This window comes from Somniosus microcephalus, chromosome 24, assembly GCF_052327205.1.
Source record: "Somniosus microcephalus isolate GS21.2 chromosome 24, FLI_Smic_1.0, whole genome shotgun sequence".
Classification (NCBI taxonomy): domain Eukaryota; kingdom Metazoa; phylum Chordata; class Chondrichthyes; order Squaliformes; family Somniosidae; genus Somniosus; species Somniosus microcephalus.
The window spans coordinates 16,061,880-16,084,125 of NC_141010.1; the positions used below are offsets into that span (position 1 = coordinate 16,061,880).

Below are 22,246 nucleotides of genomic sequence, written 5' to 3' on the forward strand. Positions count from 1 at the left end.
GGAGGAAGGCCTGCAGTACCGCAGCACGCCGTGCCACAGCGTAAGGCACTGCGGCACGTTGCGCTGCGATATTCAGTTTGAGCGCCCCAAGAGGGATGCGGGGCGCCTTGAGCAGTGCCCCGCGTCCCTCTTGGAGCGCTCAAACTGAATATCGGGCTGGCGCTCCCGGCTCCTTCCGGGGCGGGACTTCCGGCGCCCAGGTAAGCTTGGCACCCCAAACGCGGCGCCACCGAATTTTTAGCCCATGCTCTCGTATGCTTCGGTGAAGGTGTTGACGATGGTTTGAGAGTGTGCGCAGACGCAAGCGTCGTCTGCTTACTGTAATTCGATAACAGAGGATGTGACGACCTTGGATCTGGACTGGAGGCGACGGAGGTTGAAACAGTTTCCCGTTTGTTCTGTAGTTTAGCTCCACTCCAGCGGGGAGCTTACTGAGGGTGAGATGGAGCATTGCAGCCAGGAAGGTTGAGAAGAGCGTTGGTGTGATGACACAGCTTTGCTTGACCCCGGTCCGTACGTGAATTGGGTCAAGTCCGATTGCGGTAATTGCAGAGGAGTCTCCCTGCTGTCTGCCACAGGGAAAGTCATTGCAAGAATCCTCCTCAATCACCTTCTCCCAGTGGCTGAAGAGCTCCTCCCAGAGTTGCAATGCGGATTCCGCCCACTAAGGGGCGCAATGGGCATGATCTTCACTGCGCGTCAACTACAAGATAAATGCAGGGAACAGCACCAACCGCTGTACATGGCCTTCTTTGACTTCACAAAGGCCTTTGACACCGTCAACTGTGAGGGAATATGGAGTGTCCTCCTCAAATTCGGCAGCCCTCAAAAGTTTGTCACCATCCTCCGCTTGCTTCACGATGACATGCAAGCCGTGATCCTGACCAACGGATCCACCGCAGACCCTATATACTTACAGCAATGCTATCAACAGCAGTCCTGACTTTGGTGGCAGTGCTGTCATGTAAATTAGGCACTGCTGCTGCCATCAAAAGGTGCAAAGAACCTGCTCAAGGGACAGTATTTGGCTGCTCTTTTGCAGTGGTGCTAGTGGCAAAGGTGAATTGCTGCTATTTTACATCTTTTTGCATATTACATTTGTATTATGGTTTCATATCATTGGCTTAGATGTAAAAATTTGTCATCACAACATTTAAACAATAGCCTGTGCACAAACTGCAGTTGTTTTTGTGTTGCTAGTGGTGCTATAGAATCCATCCCGCAATGCAAATTGATTTCACAGGAGTGACAGCCCCGTCATATTACTAGACCACTTATTCTTGAAGGGGGCATTAAATACATTGTTATTTTTGGCTGAGTGATTTAGAGAAGCAGATTATCTACCTGCCCATTGGGCTATCCCCAACATCTACATTTGTTTTCATCCTAGCTCAATGAAAATAAAGCAGAGTACCTTGCCCTGTGAAGGTAAAAGAAAAGACTTGCATTTATATAGCACCTGTCACAACCGCAGGACTTCCCAAAGCGCTTTACAGCCAATGATGTACTTTTTTGAAGCGTAGTTACTGTTGTAATGGAGGAAACGCGACAGCCAATTTGCGCACAGCAAGCTCCCACAAACAGCAATGTGATAATGACCAGATAATCTGTTTTTTAGTGATGTTGATTGAGGGATAAATATTGACCAGGACTTGAAGGTGAAGCATAGTAAATTACATACCAAATCTACAGATTCTTGCCCTCAGACCAGAGTACAGAACACATCATGTACTTTCTCAAGGGCAATTAGGGATTGGCAATAAATGCTGGCCTGGCCAGTGACACCCACATTCCATGAAAGAATATTTTTAAAAAAGTTTTAATTTCCATTGAGCTGAGATCAAGGCAAGTGCAGATGTTGGGGGTATCCCAGTGGGGATGTGGATTATGTTCTTCTCCATCACTCAGCCAAGGGGAGTGGGCCTTTGGCGTAGCGGTAGCATCCCCGCCGCTGGGCCAGAAGGTGTAGGGTTTCGAACCCCGCTCCAGACAGTCCCGGCAAGTGGAGGCGGAGCTCCGGCTCTAAATCCTGGGTTGACATCCAGCGGGATACTTGCGTCCGTGGGTGTGGGTGGCCCTCCCCCTCGTATGGGTTGTGGGAGCCCGTAAAACCCTCCCGCCATAGGACTAACCACCCTAATGGCTGGTATGTAGATGGTTACGGTCACGGAAGGAGCGTTAACGCGGCCAGAAATCCTTCCACCACTTCATACAGTTCCCCAAAGGGAACAGTGTGAAGACACGTACGACGACGACGACTCGGCCAAGCAAAAAAAAATTGCTCCAAAGATCATGCAGGGTGGTCAGAAGAAACTCTTTACCTGCCCCCGTACTATGTCAAATGTTCTTTGGGTACTGGCTTTCTATGCCAAGACAGGATCTGAAGTACAACTGTTGAGTCAGGGACTGTTGTACAATTTACAGTTTTGCTGATATTTAATGCACCCTGTATACTTGGTCCTGGGTGGCGTCGGCGAGGTACCACACGGTATCCACTGGTCAGCTGCATGTGGACCCTGTGCCTCTGGGGCCATCCAGAAAGAAAGCAGTGCTGGAACTTTAGCAACAAGTGCAGGAGTCTCTGATAGGTTTTGCATCCACGATAACTGCGAGCGTGCAGAGAATGGAGGAGTCCATCTCAAACATGAGCAATGCCTTGGTGGAGGTAATGGTGCATGAATGTGTCGCTATGGAGTGGGTGGCAACCTCCTTGGAGGGCATAACTCTCCAGACTCAACAGAGCATGGTGTGGTAAACCACTTTTATCGTTCACTATCGTTACACTATGGTTATCACTGTTTAATCACTACACAAGGTCACCTCTTGTCACGCTGTTATACCTGGGCTGACCACAGCTGACTCCGCCCATGGCTCCGCCTGCTTGCCCAGGTATAAAGGTGGTCGACTGGCTGGTATTCCTCCTTGTTGGACCCGATCACCCACGAGGGTGGGCTCTGTCATTTAGCCAATAAAAACCTATAGTTACTATCTTAACTCGTCGCTTTTCATTGGATGAATTGCTAGGTATATCACATGGTGACTCTTCTAAATACAGTAGATGGTCTGCTATGGAGGATAGATGGGCATCTATTGAGGAGAGACACCAGAGGTACATGGACGTCCCCGTTATGAGGACTGTCAGTACAGAGACGGGTCCTCATGACCCCACTGATGTGCAGCAAGGTGCTCTCCAGCTACTTGTTAGCAGCGAAGTGCGGGCGACCCATGAGAGGGATGTTAGTGGTCGACAACAAGTGTGGGCTTCTCTTCAAGCGCTCATACTCCCATGCCACGGAGGAGCCCTCGGTCAGAGCCCCAGATTCCTCACCCAACTGAGATGGCCGTCTCAGCCCCTGCACAGCTGCAGGAAAAGCAGACTGTTGCCAAGCCCTCCCAGACTCCCAAACCCAAAGTACGCCCGCCAAAGGTGTTGAAGCAGGAGCAGCATGAAAGTGAGCCAGGTGCCTCAACATCTGCTGAAGCCACAGGGGAAGCACCACATAGAAGCACGCATAACAGAAAGTTAACACACAAATAGTCACTTGGGTGTTTTGATGTAATACAAAGTGAAGATTATCATCGTTATTTCAATTGTAATAAAGAAATGCGATGGCAAAGATCCAAAGAGTTGGCCTGTGTGTGCCCAGAAATGGAAGTGTCACAGTGAGGTGTCAGGGCGCCTTTCATCTATAATGATGGTGGTGAGAGTGATAGGAACCCAGAGTTTATTGTACAGATGGTGTATGGTGTGTTAAGAAGGTGGCAGCCACATGTGTTTGCTTCATAAACTTAAGCGAATCTGGCATAGATTAGTGCATCCCTTGCCTCACGGCCAGCAATGTGCTCGCGTGCTGGTGGAACTGGCACATTCACCTCCGCAAGGTCTTCCTCCTCCTCCGAGGAAGCTGTGCACTGAGCCATTTGTTCCTCAGGCAGCGGTAAGCCACGTTGCTGTGCAATGTTGTGCAGTGCACAGCAGACCATGATGATTCTGGAGAGCCTGGCTGGTGAGTACTGTAGGGCTCCACCTGATCTGTCGAGGCATCTGAATCGCATTTTGAGCAAGCCGATGGTTTGCTCGATGATGCCTCTGGTGGAAACTTGGCTCCCATTGTAGCGCTCCTCAGCTTCGTTTGATGGCCTCCTCATCGGTGTCATTAGCCACGTCTTCAGGGGATAGCCCTTGTCTCCAAGTAGCCATCCAGAAAGTTGGGTTGGTGGATTAAGCAGCTGAGGCACAGTCAACTGCCGCAGGATGAACGAGTCATGGCAACTGCCAGGGAACTTGGCGCAAACATGCATAATGTTCTTCCTGTGGTTACATACCAGCTGAACGTTAAGGGAGTGGAAGCCCTTGCGGTTGACAAATACAGCTGGGTTGTGATGGGGTGCCCTAATAGCCACATGTGTGCAGTCTACGACACCCTGTACCCTTGGCATGCCTGCCATATTTGCAAAGCCAACCGCACACGCGGTTACACTTGCTTGCTTCATCCATGGAAAAGTGGATGTAATTGTGTGCCTTTGCAAAGAGGGCATCGGTAACCTGCGTGATGTAAGTGTGTGCAGCCAACTGGGAGATGCCACTGAAGTCTGCTGATGATCCCTGGAAGGACCTTGAAGCAAAAAAAAGAGGGTGGTGGCGACTTTGACAGCCACTGGTAAGGAGTGTCCACCCGCTCCTCTGGGCTCCAACAGTTGGTGCAGCATTGTGCAGATGTCAGCAACTACCTCTCGCGAAAGTCTCAGCCTCCTTTGGCACTGCTGCTCACTCATGTTGAGGAAGCTCATCCTCTACCTGTAAGCCCTGTGTTGGGGGTATCTCCTGCGGCGAGGTGCAGCTCTGCGCTGACGCCCTCTGCCCCGTGCACCATCAGGTGGCTGAGGAGAAGGTTGGCACTCCTGTTGTTGCTGCTGCTGTTGTGCCTGGTTCTGCTGCTGCCGCGGCTGCACTTCCTCCGATTCAGAGGATCAGGATGAGAGGGTATAAATGGTTCCCATTCCGCTGGTATATACGTCAGTTGAGGAATAGATGTTATAAGCGCTCAGTCAATGCGGGGAGAGAGTTTTCCAAGGAGGTCACAGTGCATATGGATCTTAGCTTAAACACTTACAAGCTCAATAGGCCTGCAAAATGTGTTCCAACACCTCAAAACACAAGGTTCTGCCATCTGAAGGTCAGCCATGTTACAGGTCCGCTTTTATGCTGCAGGTGCAGCTGTCAAGAATTCAGGTAGTTGTTGAACCCGGCACAATGAGCTGGCATGTTTGGCGCACGATGTGGAACATGCTGAAAATGTTGTAAAATGGGAAGAGCCTGGTAAAATGGGATTATGTAGGCTTAAGTGCCTCTCCCGTCGCTTGGTGTCGGGTCTGATCGGGACTCCCAGACCCGACACTTTGCAAAGTTGCATGGCGGCGGGATGGCGGCAGGTTCGCAACCCGCCATCAATCAAAACGACTTTAACCTCTGACCTGCCTCCAAACCCGCCCTCTGAGCGCCAGCAAAATCGTGGCCCTAGTCTCCAAAACTCAAAGTGGTCAAATTGCTGATGATACCAAACTGGTAGGGGCAGAAAAAAATCAGAGAAAGCAGCTCAAAAATTAGAATGAGCTGGACAAAATAAGTATTTGGGCAGAAGAAATTTAATACAGACAAATGCAAAGTACTGCACACAAGATGGATAAATAAGCAACACGTGTACTCAATAATCTGGTGTTGAAATAGCTAAGAATGATGTGGAAAGAGACCTAGGAGCCTTAATAGACTCTATGCTAAACAAGCCCCATCAATCCACAGCGGCAATCAACAAAGCCAAAAGAATATTGAATTATATAGCCAAAACAGTTGAATACAAGTCAGAGAAAGTCATGATCAAACTGTACGGTGCTCTGGTCAGACCACACCTTGAGTACTGCATCCAGTTCTGGTCACTGAGCCGCAAGGGAGAGGTACATCAGATAATAAACAATATGAGAAAGGTAAACCTAGAATATTACTTTAAATTAAATTGTGGGTGTACAACAAGGGGACATAGGTTCAAATTAGTAAAGCTAACTTTAGCATTGATAAAGAAGTTCTTCTTCATGCACAGATTGTAATGGACTTCTGGATAGAGTGGTGATGGGAAAACCCCGGACACATTTAAGAAACAACTAGATGCAGTAATGGGGGCATGATGTTTTTTAAAAAAAAAGTGTGTTTTCAGGACGTGGGAGACACTGGCAAGTTCGTATTTATTGCCTATCCTTAGTTGTGCTTCTCCTTAAACTGCAGTCCTTGGTGCTCCCATAAAAAGGTGTTAGGTAGGGAATTGTAGGATCGTGACCCAGCAGCGACGAAGGAATGGTGCTATATTTCCAAGTCAGGATGGTGTGGAACTTGGAGGTGTTTGCACTCGTACAAAATTGCTGCTCTTGTCCTATTTGGTGGCAGAGGTTGCATGGGAGAGAGAACCTCAGTGAGTTGCTGCAGTGTGCCCTGCAGATCGTACATACTACAGCCACGGTGCACCAATGATGGCGCAGCTGGTTACGGAGTCTTGTGGCAGGGGAACCGATCGAGCGAACTGCTCTTTACTAGATGGTGTCGAGCTTCTCGAGTGTTGGTGGGGCTACTCTCATCTGGGCGAATGATGAGCATTCCATCTCACTCCTGACTCGAGCCTTGTAACTAATGGATAGGCTTTGGGGGGTCACCAGGTGAGCTACTCGCTGCAGAGCACCCAGCCTTTGCCTTGCTCTTGTAGCCAGTGTTGATATGTCTGATTATAGTTACGCTTCTAGTCAATGGTGGCGCCCAAGATGTTGACAGTGGGGAATTCAGCAATTCAGGCGGGGCCTTTGAAGGAAAAGGGGAGATGGCTGGGCTTCCTCTTGTTTGAGATGGTCACCGTATAATCTGGATGGATGAACTAATATGGATCAAATGATCTCATCCATAATTATCTTATGATCTTGAATAGTTGTCACACATGACTACACATTATGATACACAGGGTGTCCCATGTACTGAATCTTTTGAGGCAACTGCACTAAAAGACTGGAGATATATTGGGAAGTTAAGTTCAATGGCTTTATAATAACTAGGGCAAAACAATTCCTGAACATTCGGTGCACATCCAAAATTCATGCGGAATGATAAGAAAACATTAATTAATAGGCATTTGTTCAAGCTATTAACTATTATATATATTCTTCTGTAATTTACCATCCAAAATAAACTCTTATCCTGTGGCTTCAACCAACGTATCAAATTTCTGGTAAAGGATTACTACCTTGCAATCTACTATCATTCATTCAGCACACTATGTTTAAGCGACCTCTTGCATTTGAGTGCATTTATTGTATTTTTCTTTTTAAATTACTTCTTTATGATAAGCACATCAAGAGATTTTCATCCTCTTTCTTGATTTAGGCGTATTAGGAAGCATTTTATTTTTCTTCAATTAAAAGGTAATATAATCATATTTTCAACTCACCGACCATGTGTTTTCGAACATGAGCCATTGTGTAGAACTTCTTCTCACAAATCTCACAGGAGAATTTCTTTTCAGCAAAGCCATGAACAACTTTGATGTGCTCGTGCAGAGACCACAGCTTCTTGAAACTTTTTCCACAGGATACACACTGAGGGAAAATAAGAGCATTTTAGGCATTCTACATAGTACAGGGTGAGTCTGGCTAGCTGAAACATGGCGTGGAATATACTGCATTGAACGCCATTTTTCTCTTCCTCTCCTAAAGACAGTGACCCATCCTGGGGTACAATTCCACAGGCACTGGCATCCTTCTGGCACTTTACCCAAGTGACCACTGAGATTACTTGGCTACTCCCCAAATATATTTTCAGCCAGAGGGAGGTGATAGGCTGTGATAGCTGCCACGTGCACTCTTAATAGACCCGGAGCAAGAAATGCTTTCAATGTTTGCCCTGTAACTAGCCACTAGTATAGGCAGAAAAACAGTTCTCTTCACTACCCCGCCCACTCTCAGGCAGCTCAGTTAATATCCAGAACTCATTAGTACAAACTGATTACACTTTGCCAAGGGCCTATTTAATATACAACCAAATATAATTCTGACCATAGTGGAACAATATCCATTCTAGACAAGTGTGAGGTCATCCACTTTGGATCTAAGAAAGATAAATTGGAATATTTTCTTAATGGCGAGAGACTAGGAACTATCGAGGAGCAAAGGGATTTGGTGTCTAGGTACACAATCACTAAAAGCTAGTGCACAGGTACAAAAAGTAACTATAAAAAAAAGAGCAAATCGAATGTTGACCTTTATCTCAAAAGGAACACAGAAGGGAGGACGTTATGCATCAGCTGTAGAGAGGCTTGGTCAGACCTCATCTAGAATATTGTGTTCAGTTTCGAGCACTGCACCACATAAAAGGATACAATGGCCTTGGAGAGGGTACAGCACAGATTCACCAGAATGATACCAGGGCTTAAAGGGTTAAATTATGACGACAGTTTGCATAAACATGGCTTGTATTCCCTTGAGTTTAGGAGATTGAGAGATGATCTAATTGAGGTGTTTAAAATGATAAAAGGATTTGATAGAATAGATACAGAAAACCTATTTCTGCTGGTGGGGGAATCCAGAGGGCACAATCATAAATTTAGAGCGAGGCCATTCAGGAGTGAAATCAGGAAGCACTTTTTCACAAAGGCTAGTGGAAATCAGGAATTCTCTCCCCAAAAAGCTGTGGATGCTGGGTAAATGGAGTTGAGGTACAGATCAGCCATAATCTAATTAAATGGCAGAACAGGCTGGAGGGGCTGAATGGCCTACTCCTGTTACTACTTTCTGAAGCGAGCCGTCAGTTTCACCAAGTGGGTAATATGGCCCAATTAGTGAGTTATATGATGGAGAGTATATTCCATGGAGAGTATATTCCATGGATCAATTAACAACTTACATTTATATCACACATTTAACGTAGCAAAACATTCCAAGGCACTAAACAAGAGCACCATCAATAAAAACATTTTTGACACTGAGCCACAGAAGGAGGTATCAGGACAGCTGACCAAAAGCTTGGTCAAAGAGGAGGTTTTAAGGAGCATCTTAAAAGGAGAGGGAGAGGTAGAGTGGCAGAGAGGTTTAGGGAGGGAATTCCCGAGCTTAGGATCAAGGCAGCTGAAAGCACGGCCAACGGTGGAGCGATTAAAAATCGGGAATGCACAAGAGACCAGAATTGGAGGAGCGCAGAGATCGCAAAGGCTTGTAGGGCTGGAGGTGGTTACAGAGATAGGGATTAAGAAAGATACTAGATCCAGATAAACTCATGTCATGTGTTTGAGTTGTGTAAACCTGAATTCACGGTTTACACAAAACATATTTCATACCTTAACTTTAGTTTTGATCAGTTGAGTCTCAGACACGTGGAAACCCAATGCTATGTTTCAGTCTCCAAACCAAGCTACTGAAACGTCTACATCCACCTGTAAGGTTTCCATTTGCTCAATGTTCAGTGCACAACTTCTTCCCAATTACATAGTTCTGGATAGTTTAGGTGCAGGTTGCCAAGATTTAGGATCCCCAAGTGTGGCCAAAGGTACTGCTGGACTTTAACCAGCTAAAACTGCACATCACACCAGAGCAGATCACTGGTAGGTTTCCTGCTGCTTGCCCAGCTTTGGTCACCCTACCCATTAGGAAAGGGTTATTTGGAGCCAAATGGACCCCAGTCTTTGAGCAACAGGTTCTATTTGTCAGCAAAACAGTAACGTGGAGTTCTGTGGACTTGTCTAGCTCAGGTATCAAATTACCAAGTTTTCCATGCAGGATTGACTTGGTTCGGAACTTCCATTGTCAGGTGTGTCATATCGGAGCCACTCGACCCTGCCAGGAGGATGGTCACTAGTGCCTTACAGCCTTCCGGACTCAATATCGAGTTCAACAATTTCAGATCAAAACCTCGGCCCCCATTATATTTTTACATATATTTTTTACCCACACTTTTGTTTTGTGCCCTTCCCCCTTTTTTTCCTCTCCCACATGGCAGCTGTCTCATTCTGCCAGCGCATTTCACACCTAATCAAGAGCCGTCTTTTGTCTCTTTACTAGTCCTATCATCTCGTCTCGTTTTGAATACCTCTTAATGTCTCTTCACTTCATTTCCCAGCCCCCAAACTGGCCTTTTAATCGGTTTCATTTCCTGTATTTTTTCAGTCCCGACGAAGGGTTACGACCTGAAACGTTGACTCTATTTTTCTCTCCACGGATGTTGCCTGGCCTGCTGAGTTTTTCCAGCATTTTCTGTTGTTATTTCTTCAATTTAATCAGTTGGATTCTTGTGCCATCTGCAGGAAATATGCAGTAACCGCAGAGTTACTGCAAACTGAAGGCAAAATAATGTACAGGTACCATCTGTTATTGCACCAATATGAGAATTGAAGTACTCAAGCTTCAAAGATCCTTTCATGAATTAAAAATATATGCATCAGTACATTTGGGTCAAACTGGAGATTAATATAGCAGTTTTCATAATCAAAAACACTGCAAATACAATATTTGTCAAATTCCAGCAGGTCAAGTACTTTAAAAAAAAAAAATTGTTCCAGGATGTGAGCATCGCTGACAAAGCCAGCATTTACTGCCCTCGAGAAGGTGGTGGTGAGCCACCTTCTTGAACCACTGCAGTCCTTGTGGTGAAGGTACTCCCACAGTGCTGTTAGGGAGGGAGTTCCAGGATTTTGACCCAGCGATGAAGGAACGGCGATATACTTCCAAGTCAGGATGGTGTGCAACTTGGAGGGGAACTTGCAGGTGATGGTGTTCCCATGCTCCTGCTGCCCTTGTCCTTCTAGGTGGTAGAGGTCGCGGGTTTGGGAGGTGCTGTTGAAAAATCCATGGCGAGTTGCTGCAGTGCATCTTGTAGATGGTACACACTGCAGCCACGGTGCACCGGTGGTGGAAAGAGTGAATGTTGAAGTGGTGGATGGAGTGCCAATCAAGCGAGCTGCTTTGTCTTGGATGGGGGGGGGGGGGGGGGGGTCGAGCTTCTTGAGTGTTGTTAGAGTTGCACTCATCCAGGCAAGTGGAGAGTATTCCATCACACTCCTGACTTGTGCCTTGTAGATGGTGGAAAGGCTTTGGGGAGTCAGGAGGTGAGACACTCGCCACAGAATACGCAGCCTCTGACCCGCTTTTGTTGCCACAGTATTTATGTGGTTGGTCCAGTTAAGTTTCTGGTCAATGGTGACCCCCCCCCAGGATGTTGATGGTGGAGGATTCGGTGTTGGTAATGCCGTTGAGTGTCAAGGGGTGGTGGTTAGACGCTCTCTTGTTGGAGATAGTCATTGCCTGGCACTTGTGTGGCACGAATGTTACTTGCCACTTATCAGCCCAAGCCTGAATGTCGTCAAGGTCTTGCGCATGCAGGCATGGACTGCTTCATTTTCTCTGAGGAGTTGTGAATGGAACTGAACACTGCAATCATCAACGAACATCTCCACTTCTGACCTTATGACGGAGGGAAGGTCATTGTTGAAGCCTCTGAAGATGGTTGGGCCTAGGACACTACCCTGAGGAACTCCTGCAGTGATGTCCTGGGACTGAGATGATTGACCACCAACAACTACAACCATCTTCTTTTGTGCTAGGTATAATAGTAGCCGGTGGAGAGTTTTCCCCAATTCCCATTGACTTCAATTTTACTAGGGCTCCTTGATGCCACACTCGGTCAAATGCTGCCTTGATGTCTAGGGCAGTCACTCTCATCTCACCTCTGGAATTCAGCTCTTCTGTCCATGTTTGGACCAAGGCTGTAATGAGGTCTGGTGCCGAGTGGTCCTGGCGGAACCCAAGCTGAGCATCGGTGGGCATGTTATTGGTGAGTAAGTGCCGTTTGATAGCACTGTCGACGACGCCATCCATCACTTTGTTGATGATTGAGAGTAGACTGATGGGGTGGTAATTGCCAGATTGGATCTGTCCTGCTTTTTGTGTACTGGGCATATCTGGGCAGTTTTCCACATTGTCGGATAGATGCCAGTGTTGTAGCTGTACTGGAACAGCTTGGCTGGAGGCGCGGCTAGTTTTGGAGCACAAGTCTTCAGCAGGACAGCCGGGATATTGTTGGGGCCGATAGCCTTTGTTGTATCTCGTGCGCTCAGCTGTTTCTTGATATCACGTGGAGTGAATCGAATTGGCTGAAGACTGGCTTCTGTGATGGCGGGGACCTCAGGAGGAGGCCGAAATGGATCATCCGCTCGGCACTTCTGGCTGAAGATGGTTGCAAATACTTCAGCCATGTCTTTTTGCACTCGCGTGATGGGTTCCGCCATCATTGAGGATGGGGATATTCATGGAGCCTCCTCCTCCCGTTAGTTGTTTAATTGTCCACCACCGTTCGCGACTGGATGTGGCAGGACTGCAGAGCTTTAATCTGATCCATTGATTGTGGGATCGCTTAGCCCTGTCTATAGCATGCTGCTTCCGCTGTTTAGCATGCATTTGGTTTTGTGTTACAGCTTCCCCAGATTGGCAGCTCATTTTTAGGTACGCCTGGTGCTGCTCCTGGCATGCTCTTCCACACTCCTTGTTGAACCAGGGTTGGTCCCCTGGCTTGATGGTAATGGTAGAATGAGGGATATGCCAGGTCATGAGGTTACAGATTGTGGTGGAATACAATTCTGCGGCTGCTGATTGCCCACAGCGTCTCATGGATGCCCAGTTTTGAGCTGTTGTGAATCTATCCCATTTAGCACAGTGGTAGTGCCACACAACACGATGGAGGGTGTCCTCAGTGTGAAGACGGGACTTCGTCTCCACAAGGTGGTCACTGCTAGCAATGCTGTCGTGGACAGATGCAACTGCGACAGGTAGACTGGTGGGGACGAGGCCAAGTAGGTTTTTCCCCTCGTGTTGGTTCTTTCACCACCTGCTACACGCCCAGTCTGGCAGTTATGTCCTTCAGGATTCGGCCAGTAGTGGTGCTACTGAGCCACTCTTGGTGATGGACATTGAAGTCCCCCACCCAGAGAACATTCTGTGCCCTTTGCTTCCCTCAGTGCTTCTTCCTAGTGGTGTTCAACATGGAGGAGTACTGATTCATCAGCTGAGGGAGGGCGGTAGGTGGTAATCAGCAGGTTTCCTTGTCTATGCTTGACCTGAAGCCATGAGAGTTCATGGGGTCTGGAGTCAATGTTGAGGACTCCCAGGGCCACTCCCTCCCGACTGTACACCACTGTGCCGCCACCTCTGCTGGGTCTGTCTCACCAGTGGGACAGGACATATCCAGGGAATGTGATGGAGGAGTCTGGGACATTGGCTGAAAGGTATGTTTGTGAGCATGACTATGTCAGGCTGTTGTTGACTAGAGTGTGGGACAGCTCTCCCAATTTTGGCACAAGTCTCCAGATGTTAGTAAGGAGGACTTTGCAGGGTCGACTGGGCTGGATGTGTCGTTGACGTGTCTGAAGCTGGTGCCGGGTGGTTCGTCCGGTTTTACTTTTATTTCTTGTAGCAGTTTGCTACAACTGAGTGGCTTGCTAGGCCATTAGAGATGTATTTACTTTTTTCTGTGCTCATAATTCTGTGAACACATAATCTACCCTGATACTCCAGTGGAGTACAGCATTATGAGAACCCTGCATTGTAGGGACGTATCGTTCCATCAATGAGACGAGAACCCTGCATTATTGGGAGATGTTCAATCAAGGATTTGTCTATTTGTTCCATGATCATTAGCGAGCCTATGACTCTATTTGAAGAACAGCAGGGAGTTCTGGCCAATATTCCTCTCTCAATCATTACCAACAAAAATAGATGACCTGGCTATTCATAATTGTAACATTTCTCAGCTTTCCATCCTTATGGCCTGTGGGTACAAAATTTCAAATTTGCATTAAGTGGTCAGTTTTGTGCTGTTGGTCTGCACTGAGAGAACTGGTTTTAGAGCACCCAACCTCATTTCAGGAGACAGAAAACAGGTAGGCTTTCTTTTTTTTTTAAAGATTGGACGGAGTTCAAACCGAGGTGTGCTAAGCTGCTGTTGCTACACCTTGCGTCAGTTCTGAAGAAAGGTCATCGCCCTGAAACATTAACTCTGTTTCTCTCTCCACCAATGCTGTGTATTTCCAGCATTTTCTGTTTTTGAAATGATTACTACTTTCTCTTGGTTTTGCACAGCTGTTTACTTGCATCTACTTTTTTTGCTTAAAATTAAAGAAGGAAATATGCCTTGTACTTACAATTTTTAAAAAATGTCCATGACCCTAATCAGAATAAATTTTAAAACAAAAACTGGGAAAGTCTCTTACTTGTTCCAGGAATTGATCACTTAAGATCAGCTGACACAAACAGAGTCAGTTTCAGTTTAATTTTAGGGAAATCCTGTCTTGAAATCAAAGATTCACGGAGATTTGTGAACATCAAGAATCCCATCACTGGCCACGACTGATATGATGGTTTTGTATCCATTAAAAGGACATTAAAATCTATATTGCTGACTCTATTTTAAAACGGTGACATTTTATTAATGACCATATTAATGTTGATTGTATCACACCGGCTCTGCTGTGATCTTGTCATTTCCACAGGTTGGAAGATAGCACATTGCTGGGAAATGGGTAGTAGGCCCATCAGTTGAGTAATACGACTGTCTCTGAACTTGCACAGACTGACCTTTTCTCGTCCCAAAAATATTTGAATTTAGGCAGAGGAAATTAATCATAAAAAAATGAAGGAGCTGAACTTTTAGCACAGATGATGAACTGGTTTACACGATAGGGAAAAGCTGTAACAAGGGGGCAAAGGCTCATATACAGCCAGAAAACAATGAAAATCATGAAGGAAGATAAGAAAGAAAAACAAGAAAGGTTATTTGGAAGCTGGTAAGTTGCTTTCCCATATCATAATTATGGCAAGTAACTTACCCCCAGTTACTTGGCAAGTGGAATTTTTCAGTCCCCATGGCAAAGATGCTGGTCTAGAAATTGGATACGGCCCAAAAACGGGCGCAATTAGCCCGCGCCCGTTGAGTCCCATACAGGCCACACTCAAACTTCATGCTACCAGCTAATTAAAATGTGTGTAGCAGTAAGGAAGCACTAAACGCGCTGTTCAGTGGTTTAGCGCCTCAGCAGGGGGCCCAAGTTTGTGCGAGGTTAGCACCAATTAAAGCTAGCCTGCACTTTTTAAGGCAGCCTGCACCTCTTAAAGGGGAGGCGCATTCTGGCTTCAGCAGCTGGTGGCAGTGGCTGGGAAACAGACTGAGGAGCAAGATGATGGCGCAACATGGCAGAGAGAGAGCTCCCAGATTTTCAGATGCATCACTGGAGGCCTTCATGCAGGAAGTGGACAGGAGAAGAGAGAGGTCCTCTATGCACAGGGGCCAAGTGGCCCAGCAGACAAATTGTGAGAAAGCATTGGGCTCACATAGCCATCACAGTTAATGCGAGCAGTGTCGCTCTGAGGACCTGGATGCAGTGCTGCAAGAGGTTTAATGACCTCACGTCAGTGAATTCATCTTCAAATGCCATATCCTTACAACTAAACACTAGGCTCACACACTGCTCAATTCACCCCCCCCCCCTCACTCACCTACCAACAATGACTCTCATACCTAACAGTCATAGCTTCACTTCACCCTTATACACTTAGCACTGCTGCAAGCCTCACACCCACATCTCTCAGCTTGCACACACTGCCAGCTATTCAGCCATACACAGTGAAGCACACTCACTGACACACTTCCCTCTTTCTTGCAGGACACGGTGGCACATAACAGGAGGCAGCTGCAGCTAACTGGAGGGGGACAGGCGTGCCTCAATGTCTTGACCCCACTCGAGGAGACAGTGCTCGCCATAATTGGAGTGGTCGTAACTGAGGCAGTGGCGGTGCTGAAAGATGACGGTATGCTCATACCTAACCCTCCTTCTCACATTCCACTTCCCCCTCATCCCACAATATCGTCTGACTTACAAGCTGCAGCTGGTGAAAGCATGCAACTCTTGCTTCCGCCCCCCCCACTCCAACCCTTGTGCCTTTCTCATTTCAGAGACCCAAGAAATCCAGCTTGGCCAGCCAGTGGTGCAAGAGGAAGAGGAGAGTGATGAAGAAGAAGAAACACTATCACGCGTTCTGACATTCACAGCCACCAGCTCAGATACTGGCACTGCACAGACTTGAGGATAGCTCAGAGGCGGGGTCTGCACATGGTGAGTCACCAGGCACGAGTGGGCTGCAGCCAGTGCAGGGGGAAAGAGTAGCGCAGGTGCCAGCTCCCTGGAGGGTGAGGTTGCACACGAGTTCTGCTGCACAGGTCTCAGATGAGGACTTCGATTGGGGCTGCCTACAGAAGAACGCTGATGGGTATGCACAATGAAATGCATTGGTTGGCCTGCCAGAAAGCCTGAATGCAATGTCAAGGAGCATGAAGGAGTCCGGCACCAACCTGGCACAGAGCTTTGCGCAGAGCGTGGAAGGGGTGGGCGGATTCATTAGCACATTTGTGGACCCAACCATCATGCAGCATCTGATGGCCGAGGTCTCAGCTTCCATTGCAGCACAAGCAGCATCCACACACAGTCACAGTGCTGCAATGGAAGCTCAAACTGAAGTCATGCAGGCTCAGCTTGCTACCACACAAGCTCAGACTGCTGCCATCATGGCTGGGTTTACCAGTGTTGAAAGGGGCTTGCAAGGTGTCAAAGCAGTCTAGCAATCTGTCCTTCAGCAGATTACTAGGATTGCTGAGGCGCTGCCCCGGCGGAGTGGCAGTGGCTCAGTGCAGCACAAACCTGCTGCCCTCTCAGGATGGCAGCATTCATCATCCCACCACTGCCACTCCGCCAGTGCCCTTGCTGTTGCCCGTCAGCCAGCCAGCCCAGACTGCTGCCGCCGATACCGAGACTGCACAGTCCAAAGCTGGGCCTACTCGGCCCAGAGCTGCTCGCGATATCCTGCTCAGCCATCTACAGTCTCCCCCACTGAAAGTCAGCAAACTTCCACCAGCTATGCTGCAGCCACTACAGTAGCACTGCGTAGGAGCACTAGGACAGGCAAAGGCGCACTGAAGACAGGCACTAAGGGAATGCACAAGGGTTATTAGTTGACTTTTGCTTGAAATATTGCAATGGTGTGATTCATAAAATTGGTTTGGAATGTTTGTTTTGTGGTGGCTTTCACTGTAGCATTGTGGCCAAGAGGACACGGTGATGGTCAGTAACAGAGGAAAGGTAAGGAGTGGGACTAATGCTAAATGGGAAATTGGGGTTGGGTTCATTGATGCCACAGACGGATGATTCGATCACGGACAGCCCTTGCAGAAAGAGGCCGTCTGGGTTGCCTCCTCCCTTCTACTTCCTCCTCCTCAGCTGATTACCATATGCCTGATGGCAAGGGCTGTGCCCTCATGATGGCATGCAGCAGACCATGACAAATCTTGAGACGCGCTCTGGTGAATACTGCAGGGCTCCTCCAAAGCGGTCTAAGTAGCGGAAGCGTTGTTTTAGGACGCCAAAGGTCTGCTCTATCCGATTCCATGTGGCAGCATGTGGTTGGGTAGCGCAGCAGAGTAATCAGCGGATAGCCCTTGTTGCCCAGCAGCCACCCTTGGTGGCACAAATGCTGATGGTACAGCAGACTGCTGCGTGATGCGCCGATTATGGTTGCTCACCAACTGGACCACTGAGGAAGTGGAATTCCTTCTGGATGCGGTACATCTCCAAATTGAAATACGGTGCCCGCAAAAGCGACGTGTGCAGTCAATGGTAACCTGCACCATGGGGAAACTTGCTATCCTGGCGAAGCTGCATGCTCACGCCACCTCCTTCGTTCTAGCAAGAGAGAATGAAATGTATTCAGCTCTCCTTGTATACAGAGCCTCACTCATCTCCCTTATACAGGAGTGGACGGTGAACAGGGAGACGTTGCAGACATTGCCTGCTCCAGATTGGAAGAAGCCCGATGCGAAGAAGTTCAAGGCATGGTCACCTTTACTGGTAATGCCATCCTCGCCCTGAACTGAGGCAGATTTCTGTGAGCACCTCCTTAATAAAACGGAGACGTCGCATATGCTGTTGGTCGCTGAGGTTGAGGTAGGAGAATTGTTCCCTGAAGACCCTAGGTGGATATGGCCTCCCGCTGAGAGCCCTTCTCTCCTCCTCCTCCCTCTTCTAGCAGCTTGTCCTGCTCTGGGTCGCCTCTGCTCATTCTCCCCATCATGCTGCAGGCCAAGGGGGATACAAGCAACTATACCCATGTCTCAGAGGAACTGCTCTGAGCAGACTCCATACAAGTCAGCACAGAGTCCTTGAACATATGCCACGCCACTCCTTGTAGACTTTAGGCAACTTTAAAGAAGTCTAGAAAACACCAAACATTTCTACAAACTCTGCAACAGTTAGTAGAAATCAATCAGCAACTAACCTGTAATTAGGTAATGATTGCTTTAAATGGCGCTGGGGTGGTGGACTGGGTCCTTCCTGCTGCTGAATGCATGTTCAGCTGTGTGACGTTAAGAGCGGGCGTTAGCTCCAGCATGGCGGTCGTAAATGGCAGCGCTGGCGTTAAATCAGATAATCTACTCTGCATACTAACAGCATATGCTCCCAGCGCCGACGCCAACACCCTCACAAAAATGGCATCCGGCATGGCCGGCACTAGAAGTGTGCGCGTGCTGCTCAGACGCCATTTTTGACAAAATAAATTGAATATCCCATTCATCAGACAATTGCGATTATGACAAAGTCTTTACTGTGGCCCTGGTTGTGATCTGACTGTCATGGGACAGTTTTTGTCTGTTTTCCTAAAATTTCCAGTGCGTCAAGTGCATTTTGCTCATGGAGATACCATGTAGATATTAATTTCACGTATCAATATCATAAATGAAGGCAGTAAATTTTAATAGCATTCAAGTAACATTTGACTCAAATCTACATATATGTTAAAACAAAAGTTTTTTTTAAACCAATTATAGTTTAGTTACAATGTATATTTAGGAAAGCAATTTGGAAAGTTTAGTTTGAAAATTTACTTTGTTTACACTTGTTACAGATTTGGAAAGGGAATAGCCAGGAAAATTTCAACCAATCTAACACTTGAGATCTTCAACCTTTGAATCAACAAAAAAATTAATATAACCACTATGCTACCCCGATCAGTGGTTATATGTCACTGGGCCAGCACTCCCGAGGCCTGGACTATAGTGGTTATATGTCACTGGACCAGCACTCCCGAGGCCTGGACCACAGTGGTTATATGTTACTGGACCAGCACTCCCGAGGCCTGGACTATAGTGGTTATATGTTACTGGACTAGCACACCCGAGGCCTGGACCACAGTGGTTATATGTTACTGGACCAGCACTCCCGAGGCCTGGACCACAGTGGTTATATGTCACTGGACCAGCACTCCTGAGGCCTGGACCACAGTGGTTATATGTTACTGGACCAGCACTCCCGCGGCCTGGACTATAGTGGTTATATGTTACTGGACCAGCACTCCCGAGGCCTGGACTATAGTGGTTATATGTCACTGGACCAGCACTCCCGAGGCCTGGACCACAGTGGTTATATGTTACTGGACCAGCACTCCCGAGGCCTGGACCACAGTGGTTATATGTCACTGGACCAGCACTCCCGAGGCCTGGACTATAGTGGTTATGTGTCACTGGACCAGCACGCCCGCGGCCTGGACTATAGCGGTCATATGTCACTAGACTAGCACTCCCGAGGCCTGGACTAATGATTTCAAATCTCACCTTTGTAGCAAATGTTTACCATTAGGTGGCTTGCTAGGCTACTCTGGAGCGCATTACCAGTGTGCGATTGTGTCACGTCAGCCAGATGAGGTAGGAGTGGAAACCAGTTAGGTTAGGCTGTGATATATACTGCATACTTTGCTCAGTTTCTTTAAGTCAGTCAGTGTTCAATATAGCAGGAGGTTATTCTGGTTCCATTTCTGAAACTGACACTTCTACTCCATGTGGTAGGCAAGAATATCACCTCACCCATGTACAATCATCACACCGGGAAGTTTATGCAAGTCTGCCTCCTCCAAAAGTCTGGCAGATTATCAGTCTGCAAGAGAAATATGTTCTAAAGAAGATATTTTAACCCCAAATGGACTGAATCAATCCTTATTGTTTTCTAAGTATTTGTACCATCTTAGGGTGTATCTTCTTGTGTGCAACCAGAACACAATTATTTGACAACGTGGTACAGTATTTACCACCTTTCAGAATAAATGTTGGCAAACATCCCACGTGGTCTTCAGTGTGTTATACCCCAATTGAAGGGTAACCACAGAAAGGCCCAGTCGCAAGTTATCCCATTCCTTGCAGGTATTGGCTCATAGTAAAACAGACTGAGTTTCCTATGAACACAAGTTAAAAGTGTAGGGAGGAAATCTGAATTGTAACAAACATATTTGGCAAGGGAATGTCTTGCCTTGGAAAAGCAGAAACCGTCTTCAAGGAACTCAGCATTCTCAGTGAAGATAAAGATCAGAATCTTCAATAGCATTAGGATTAGTGTTCTTTGTATGGTGCAGAGTGTTGGAAAGGTTTGATATAAAGAAATTTCCAAGATTCAAAAGCAAATGTAGGAAGATAATGTTCGGGATCTGGTAGTACTGAGTGACTGAAGTGAAGGTAAATAGAAGACAATGTTGCATAATAGAAAACATGAAACTGTCTATGGAATTTCCATAATTATGTTTTGAGAATGGAAAATGATTGATAAAAAAAAACCTATATAGGCTTTGGTCTGACAAGTCAAAAAAGGAAGATGACTTTGCAGACGGAGAGGTAATTGGCACAGAGCAATTTTGAGAGATATAAACAATCTCAATCTCGTCCCATCATAGATGAAATGCCAAGAGGAGCCCAAGATAGAAATGAATGGTGTCACTTTTATTACTGATCTATGGTCGAACTGAAATCCAGGAAGGATTAAGTTAAGCGCACCCAAGCTGTAACTTATATGGTTCACATTTTCTGAGGGAGGATGAGAGAATAAAACTACATTACCATCGCATTTCAGTGTATTTGTACAGTTCCATACCAAAAAATGACTGTGCACAAACACAATTTGCTCAAACATCAAAACTAAAGATTGGAATTGCAACACTTTGGACTATAAATTTAAAAAAACAAATGCTGGAAATCTGAAATAGAAAATTCTGAAAATACACAATACAGCATTGGAAACATAAAAAAGACAGGTTTAATATTTTGGGTGGAATCTCACTTTTTTTTTAAAAAAGCAACTTCATTAACAATGTGGAGATCCTGAGTTGGGTCTTGCTTGGTCCATCTGGTGTTGTAAATTATTTGGACCATTCCCAGCCTGTAGCATAGCAAATTGTGTTTGCTAACAAGGGAAATTAGGGATAGCATAAGATCCAAGGAGAGGACATATAAATTGGCTAGAAAAAGCAATAATCCTGAGGATTGTGAGCAGTTTAGGAGTCAACAAAGGAGAACAAAGGGATTAATTAAGAAAAGGGAAAATAGAATATGAGAGTAAGCTTGCAGGGAACATAAAAACTGACTGTAAAAGCTTTTATAGATATGCGAAGAGAAAAAGATTGGTGAAGTCAAGCGTAGGTCCCTTACAGTCCGAATCAGGGGAATTTATAATGGGAAACAAGGAAATGGCAGACCAACTAAATACATACTTTGGTTCTGTCTTCACAAAGGAGGACACAAATAACCTCCCAGAGATGCCGGGGAACATAGGGTCTGATGAAAGGGTGGAACTGAAAGAAATCAGTATTTGTAGGGAAATGGCGTTAGGAAAATTGATGGGACTGAAGGCCGATAAATCCCCAGGGCCTGATGGTCTACATCCCAGGGTACTTAAGGAAGTGGCCCTAGAGATAGTAGATGCATTACTGGTCATCTTCCAGAACTCGATAGACTCTGGAACGGTACCCATGGATTGGAGGGTAGCTAATGTTACCCCACTATTCAAAAAAGGTGGTAGAGAAAAAGCGGGGAATTATAGACCGGTAAGCCTGACATCGGTAGTGGGGAAAATGCTAGAGTCTATTATAAAAGATGTAATAGCAGAGCACTTGGAAAGCAGGGACAGGATCGGACAAAGTCAACATGGATTTACAAAAGGTAAATCATGCTTGACTAATCTACTGGAATTTTTTGAGGATGTAACTGGTAAAATAGATAAGGGAGAACCAGTGGATGTGGTGTATTTGGACTTTCAGAAGGCTTTCGATAAGGTCCCACATAAGAGATTAGCGTGCAAAATTAAGGCACATT

The 22,246-nt window shown here is 46.6% G+C and overlaps 1 protein-coding gene across 6 annotated transcripts in view; it reads right to left on the reverse strand.

Annotated features, from left to right (window-relative positions):
- Nucleotides 1–22,246, reverse strand: part of LOC147101090 (zinc finger protein 652-like) — a 77,265-nt gene that overhangs the window by 15,168 nt on the left and 39,851 nt on the right. For all 6 annotated transcript variants that reach the window (XM_085966268.1, XM_085966265.1, XM_085966270.1 and 3 more), the window contains one exon: nucleotides 7,482–7,629. In XM_085966268.1, coding sequence (XP_085822394.1) covers nucleotides 7,482–7,629 — 148 coding nt within the window. The remainder of the gene's footprint in view (nucleotides 1–7,481; nucleotides 7,630–22,246) is intronic.